Source organism: Anarrhichthys ocellatus, unplaced genomic scaffold, assembly GCF_004355925.1.
Source record: "Anarrhichthys ocellatus isolate YVR2014 unplaced genomic scaffold, GSC_Weel_1.0 scaffold2336, whole genome shotgun sequence".
NCBI lineage: Eukaryota > Metazoa > Chordata > Actinopteri > Perciformes > Anarhichadidae > Anarrhichthys > Anarrhichthys ocellatus.
The window spans coordinates 1-7,944 of NW_022282310.1; the positions used below are offsets into that span (position 1 = coordinate 1).

Sequence of the window (7,944 nt, forward strand, 5' to 3'; positions counted from 1 at the left end):
ACGGCTGTGTCTTGGTGCAAGAAAATACACAGCGTTTAATATGTGTTAGTTTTCATCTTCTTTGGTTTCCCATCAGGCTGTTCACTGTTGTGTTAAAAAGTGTGACTGTAATCATGCATCCTGGTTAGAAACTGTCTCCTCTCTTCTGTGTGTAAGGTTCCCCCTCAAAAAACCTCAGCTCACCTGTGAATGGGTAAACAGCCTGGGGATGAAGAACTTCATCCCGACCGCCCACACATGCCTCTGCTCGGAGCACTTCAGGGCCGATTGCTTCAGGGACCTCAACGGCAAAAAGTTTCTGAGGGTGGATGCGGTACCCACCATTTTCAGCCATGGGCAGGATTCATCAAAGGTGTTGTATAAACTATTCCTTTCTAACAGTCATCCTGTTTTATCTCATGTGAAGCGACTCTATAACTGAATATTCCCCCAGATTGATCTTCGTAAATGAGGGGTGATACCACAAACTTATCACAAACGAATGTAATGATGTTGCACATCAGATTAAACGGTAGAACCTGGGCTACAATAATATGTAAGCCGTCTTTACATGCTCCAAACACCAACTAAATTAATTACTAAATATCAAAATCCATATAGCGCTGCCTAGTAAACTCACTCACCACACATCTGGCTCTACCGCTGTGGTACAATACACACACGATATCTTAAAATAAACAGACACTCCACAGATTCCGGATATATACATCAAATCCAGCTACAAATTTGATTCAAATGAGGTGTCATTCACTCAGATCGACCAATCCGTTGCAGAGATATAGTCGTGCATATTTATAAGCATCCTGCGAGACGAAAATCGGCATTGAGCACTGGGACCTATAACGCACAGCATCCACTTGTTTTAACGTTGTGTGTCTAACTTTTACGGTTGTTTTTCCCTACTTTGTTGGAATTTATTTTGTGAAAGATGTCGGAACAAGGACCAAAGAAAAAGTTCACTCCGGTGGAAATCCTGAAAATACTGGAGGACGACCCTGGGAACCTCCTTTGTCTGAGTGATTCATCGTCGGATGACGAGGATCTGGTGCATCCCGAAAAAACACACGACACCAGTAGTGAATCGGATTACCGTCTTCCATCATCGGAAAGGTATGGATTGTCTTGTAAATGTTATATTTATCGATTTATTGGTGTGGAATTCTATATCTATCTAGCTGTGTGTGTGTGCCAAGTTTATTGCATTTATGTTTACATATATTACAATTTCAGAACCAGACCACTGAATGCATATATTTATTTTTCTTCCACATTTGGGTTTACAGTGATGAGGATGACGAGGACTCTCTTGCCAGAGTCCCAGAACCTTCAAGTGCCCCACGGCCAACACGTCCACAATCGGCTCCAGAACCTTCACACCCTCAGCCAGGCCCAGAAGCATCTGCTCCCCCCACGACTCTACACACCCAGTCGTTAGCACCTCAGTCACCTCAGTCGGACCCAGCAGCACCTCCCCCGACCACTCGGTGGAAGAGAGGATGCCCCTCTCTGAGAACTTCTGCTCCAGCTACCAAGCGTGTAAAAAGTAGGTTGGCTTCTACAGAGGAGGAGGATGACGACGACGACGACGACGACGACAGGTGGCATGACAGAGAGGAGGAGTGCATCAAACCTGACCCTCCCAAGTTCATGCCGGCCAGGATCCCAGGCCCCACATGTGACACCACCACAGCATGGTCTCCTATCGGCCTCTTCCAGCTTTTTTTCCCTGCAAATGTTGTCCAAAAAATCATTGACAACACAAATGCCAATGCTGCCAAAAGAAGGCAAGCTGGGAAAAAATTCACCTGGGAAGTGCTCACGATGAAGGACTTCTACACGTTCCTCGCTGTCATCCTTTTCACTGGCTTTGTGACGGTCCACCACAGGTCAGATTACTGGAGGAAGAAATGGCCATACAACTTCCAGTTCCCCGGTGACCACATGACACGGGACCGCTTTGAGTCCATTTTGTGGTCACTTCACCTTAGTGACCCAAAAGAGGACGAGGAAAACGACAAAAAAAGGAACACTGCCGAGTACGACCATCTGTTCAAGATCAAGCCGCTCTACACAGAGATTGCGAACGCCTGCAAAGCCAATTTCCAGCCGCATCAGAATCTGTCCATTGATGAGCGGATGGTCTTAAGCCAAGCAGCCAGCATGAAGGACAAGCTCACAAAGTGGGGTTACAAACTGTTTGTGCTGTCGGATACGTCGATTGGCTATACGTGGAATTTCTTTGTCCACACAGGCAAAAGTGAGTCCGCCACAGGCCACAGTGTGAGTTACTCAGCAGTGATGGACCTTTTGCCTTTTCCTCTCCTTGGCGGCGGCTACTTGTTGTACACAGACGATTTCTACACAAGCCCTGCGCTCTTCACCGATCTGTCCAAAAAGAACATTGGCTGTTGTGGGACCATCAGGAAAAATCGAACTGGCTTCCCTAAGACCCAGACCAACGACCTGCCCAAAAAGGCTGAGAGGGGGGACATGCGTTGGATCCGGAGTGGCAAACTCCTCTTCGTGAAGTGGATGGACATGAGAGAGGTAATGATGTGTTCCACAGTGCATCAGGCCTACAGTGGACAGACTGTGAGGAGAAAGGTGAAGGAGGCTGGGGTGTGGCAGAACAAGTCAATACCAGTTCCGGACTGCCTCGTGGACTACAATCACAACATGGGTGGTATGGATTTGTGCGATGCACTGATCGAATTTTACAGCGTCCGCCACAAGACGATGACGTGGTACATGACTTTTTTTTACCACTTTGTGGACATCGCTGTTGTGAACAGTTATCTTTTGCACAAGGAGCTGTTCAAGTTGAGGCAGGACCCTACCCAGATGGACCCCTTCACCCACAAGGCCTTCAGGGAGAAGTTGGCCAAGGAGATGCTGGAGTTTGCTGAAGGCTCAGCACCCCCCTCCACCACCACCACCTCCTCCCCCTCCACCACTTGCATGCCCATGTTTTTCGACAGCGAGGAAACAAGGGTCAGGAAGTATTGCAAGAGGTGCCAGGATACTGGAATGCTGAGGGTGAAGACATCCACTTGTTGCAGGAAGTGTAAGGTTCCTCTCTGCCTCACCTCCAAAAAGAACTGCTTCCAGCTGTGGCACGATGGACAATAACTTCCTGATGGATGGACCCCACCCAGACAAAAGTCAAAGTCAGCTTTATTGTCAATTTCTCACTATGTACCGAACATACAGAGGAGTTGAACAAACGTTTCTCTCCAGTCCAACATATAAAGTGAATACAGATAATGAAGTGCAAATAGATTAAAAAAAACATTTAGAAACACTATCATTCTGTATTTAGCAGCAGTCAGACATAGGGAGTCTTAAAAGAGAGGAGGGAGAGAGTTCAGCTTCCTAACAGCCTGGTGGACGAAGCTGTTTGAAAGTCTGGTGGTGCGAGCACGGAGGCTCCGGTATCTTCTCCCAGAGGGCAGGAGGCTGAAGAGACTGTGTGAGGGGTGCGCACAATCATGGTCACTTTGCGGGTGAGCCGGTGTTATATATGTCCTGCAGGGAGGGGAGTGAGGCGCCAATGATCCTTCCAGCTGTGTTCACTATGCGCTGCAGACAAAGGCCTTCAGCCACAAGACCTAAATGATGTAAATACTTTGTTGGTTTTACCTTTTTGTTTTTACAGTTTGTATTGTTACAAATGTTTACAGTTTGCTCAAATTAAATCTCTTCCATTTGGATGAAACATTCAGTTGGTTTGTGTGGTTGTTTTTTGAATGGGGAAAATATGTATTTGGATGTATTTAACACCATTAGTAATATACAAGTGAAATATATATAGTTTGGTCCATGAGAAAATTCAAATGGCACACATGATGCCCAAATGCCCATTTTGGAAACCTCGCCTGACCTCGCTGTACTAAAACTGCTCTAATTTTGTTCTGCTTCACTTTATCAAAGTCAAACTTTGCAGAGAGATCTGGTTGCAGGTTGTTTTTTTTAAACAAAGTAGAATGAGGCGATATCGTGGTGTTAACTTTTATGACCACGAAACATGAGGCCCAGATACTGATGAGATGATGAGGTCAAAGAGCTTCAGGAAGAGGAGGCTGTTTGTGTAGCGCAGCTTGATGCAGGGCTGAGATGTGAGTGGAGCTGGGCCTGGATAAAGGTGGAGGTCAAAACAGACGTGAAGGGAGAGCAGTACAGCTTCCCACTGTCACAGTATTTTAAATACATTGATAAGGCAGGGTATGCTAAATGCAGCCTCTGCTCCAAGGAGATAAACTACAGCAACAAGGGCTCACATGCTCTCTCATCACACTGCCAGACACAGTACACTGGCTGTGGTTATTACAGTGAACAAACAGTCCCAACAGTCCCACGTGCAGTTGTTCCCAAGGGCCCTGAAGTAATGAGAGGGTTAAGGTGCCTGTACCTTCATTTCAGCGGGTTGCTAATGCAGAGGTGTGTATAGATCACAGCTATTATTTTACTCTTGATAAACTACAAGCCAAGAGCCCCCCACTCCATGAATGACCTCCGCCTGGCAGACGAGCTGAACGAGTTCTACTGTTGCTTTGACAGACAATGGGACAGCCCTGACTCCATCCCCCACAGCTCCATCAACCAGCCCCAGACCACCGGGTCCCTCTCCCCCAGCCCAGCAGGGGCCCATGCCTCTGTACCACCCATCACAGTGTCCCCCCCGCCCCCCTCCCCAGTAACGACTCTCTATTCGGGAGAGTGACGTCAACAGGCTTTTTAAAAAACAGAACCCCCACAAAGCAGCCGGCCCAGACTCAGACTCAGTCTCCACCCTGAAGCATTGGGCTGATCAGCTGTCTCCGGTGTTCACAGACATCTTCAACACCTCCCTGGAGACATGCCACGTACCAGCCTGCTTCAAGGCCTCCACCATCATCCCCGTCCCCAAAAAACCTAGGATCACAGGACTCAATGACTACAGGCCCGTCGCCCTGACCTCTGTGGTCATGAAGTCTTTTGAGGGCCTTGTTCTGTCCCACCTCAAAACCCTCACCGACTCACTCCTGGACCCCCTGCAGTTTGCCTACAGAGCCAACAGATCTGTAGATGATGCAGTCAACATGGCCCTTCACTTCATCCTCCAGCATCTGGACTCCTCAGGAACCTGCACCAGGATCCTGTTTGTGGACTTCAGCTCTGCCTTCAACACCATCATCTTGTCTCTGCTGCATAGCAAGCTCTCCCAGCTGCACGTGCCCGTCTCCACCTGCAAGTGGATCAGAGACTTCCTGTCTGACAGGAAGCAGCATGTGAAGCTAGGGAAACATGTCTCAGCCTCTCGGGCTATCAGCACCGGTTCCCCCTAAGGATGCGTTCTTTCCCCTCTGCTCTTCTCCCTGTACACCAACAGCTGCACCTCCAGTTACCAGTCCGTCAAGCTCCTGAAGTTTGTGGATAACACCCCCCCTCATTGGACTCATCTCTGGTGGGGATGAGGTCAGCCTACAGGTGGAAGATTGACCATCTGGTGACCTGGTGTGGTCTGAACCACTTAGAGCTCTAAAGACAGTGGAGATGGTTGTAGACTCCCCCGTTGACGCTGTGGAGTCCTTCCGCTTCCTGGGCTCCACCATAACCCAGGACCTCAAGTGGGACCCTAACATCAGCTCCATCACCATGAAGGCTCAGCAGAGGATGTACTTCCTGAGGCAGCTGAAGACATTCAACCTGCCAAAGACAATGATGGTGCACTTCTACAGAGCCATCATTGAGTCCATCCTCTGCTCCTCCATCACGGTCTGGTACGCCGTAGCCACTGCCAAGGACAAGGGCAGGCTGCAGCGCATCATTCGCTCTGCTGAGAAGGTGATTGGCTGCAATCTGCCATCCCTCCATGACCTGTTTGCTTTTAGGACCCTGAAGCGGGCAAGAAGGATTGTAGCCGACCCCTCTCACCCTGGACACTCCCATCTGGTAGGAGGCTGAGGTCCATCAGGACCAATACCTCATGACACATGAACAGTTTCTTCCCGTCCGCAGTCGGGCTCATTAACAGACCCCCACTGACTCTGTCATCCCCAGGACAATTTCCTACCGGTCACTCCCCTGCACATCCCTTCTATTACACTCAACACTTTTACACTACACTTACATCTCACTTGTTTATAGTGCTGTTATCTGTTCGTTTGTGCACTTTATTTTATATTTTACTTTATTTTATATTTTTCTGTAAATTTTAATGTTTCTACTTTGCACTGTTGATTGTTGTTGATTGTTGTTAAATGTTATGCACCTCCCATCACGTCAAATTCCTTGTATGTTCAACATGCCATATCAATAAACGGTTCTGATTCTGATTCTACTTTAGCCAGAGTAGATTATCATTTTAATTTAAATAATTGAACTGGATTGAATGCATATTAATTGCAAATAGAAGATAGGCCACAATTCTAACAGCTTTACAGTAACAGTGGAAGTTAATATGAAGCCATACAGTAGCAGGGTTCAATGAAGACTAATCACTTTATTTTGTACAGGCGATGGTTCTCGCTACTCTTGCTATCTTGTTTTTATATGACTAAAACTTTTGAAAATGATAATAAAGGTTAATAATAATAGAGCTGAAATACTGATTAATAACTGAATAATAAATTAGTTTTTTGCTTAAAGTAAATGTCTTATTACTTAATTTTCTTCTCAAAGTACACCAGAATGCTACATTTTAAAGCTCATATTTAAAATACAATTCTCCTGGCGGAGCATGTGGCCGTCACTCCACCTTCTTGTGAAACAGAGAAACACGCACAAAAGCAAACAGCTACTGGTGAAGCATCTTACATGTCCGAGGTTATAATGTAACCTCGGACATGTAAGTATTTCTCTTTTACCTGATCGAGCACAGGCAGTATGTGTCTGGAGATATGTTCAGCACATGTACAACAGAGAAAAATCTCTCGTAATATTAATAGCAGTATCTAACCTCAAAGAGCAAATATGCCAGTTTCTACAACCACCGACATTGACCAATTAAAAAAAATCCATCGTTTGAGATTTATACATTTCTCTACTCGCAGCAGCTTAAAGCGGCATGTGAGATGATGGCCATAGTTATTGCCTTGCAGTGGGTAGAGGACGTCAGGCCAGAGAGAGTGGTGATTGCATCAGATTCATGTGCAGTACTGACGAGTTTGAAATTTTGCCACTCCAGATGCAGAGAGGATTTACTGTATGAAAGCACTATTCAAAATCCATCAAATGCGGATAGCGGTTAAATTTGTGTGGGTCCCTGCCCATGTTGGAGTCGATGGCAATGAGAAGGCGTTGAAGAGTGGGAAAAATATTGTTAATGTAAAGATAAGTAAGTCAGAAGCTAAAGTGGTGATTAAGGGACAAATCAAAAAGATATGGCAGACTGAATGGAATAAAGGGAGCAAAGGACGATATCTGTTTAAAAATAAACCACTGGTTGGGAGTGCAGGTCCTAGTGGACGAAATAGAAAAGAGGAGAGGGTAATGACAAGATTAAGGAATGGACATACTGGTCTTAACAGTTCCCTCTGTGTTATTGGAAAACATAATAATGGAATGTGTGAATTTTGTGATGAAGAGGAAACTGTGGACCATATTTTAGTGTCATGTCAGAGGTACGAGGCAGAGAGAGAAGTATTAAAAAGTGGTCTAAGAGAGATGGGAGAGGAGAATATAATTGATATATTAAAGAAAAGCTTTGGTGAAGAGTGTTGGAAGCCTCTTTTGGAGTTTTTGGAGTCAACAAGACTAGTGAATGGAATTTGAGAATTATATTTATTTTATTTTGTTTTGGTTTATTTTATTTTGTTTTATTTTGTGTTTGTTTGTTTGGTTTTCGTATTAGAGAATTACTTTCCTTAGTCCACACTCCAGATTAGTGGGTGGCGGTAATGCACCTAAAAGTTGTTTGCCAACCGCCATTAAAAACAAAAGAAGAAGAAGAAGAAGAAGAAGAAG

The 7,944-nt window shown here is 45.7% G+C and overlaps 1 protein-coding gene across 1 annotated transcript; it reads left to right on the forward strand.

Annotated features, from left to right (window-relative positions):
• Positions 1-76: 76 nt before the first annotated feature.
• LOC116378276 (piggyBac transposable element-derived protein 4-like) lies at positions 77-3,129 on the forward strand (the record flags this gene model as incomplete). Its single annotated transcript, XM_031840119.1, has 4 exons — positions 77-352; positions 932-1,110; positions 1,284-1,484; positions 1,659-3,129. Coding segments are annotated over 4 exons (2,127 nt in total), but the record flags the coding sequence as incomplete, so codon positions are not given.
• Between the last annotated feature and the right edge of the window lie 4,815 nt (positions 3,130-7,944).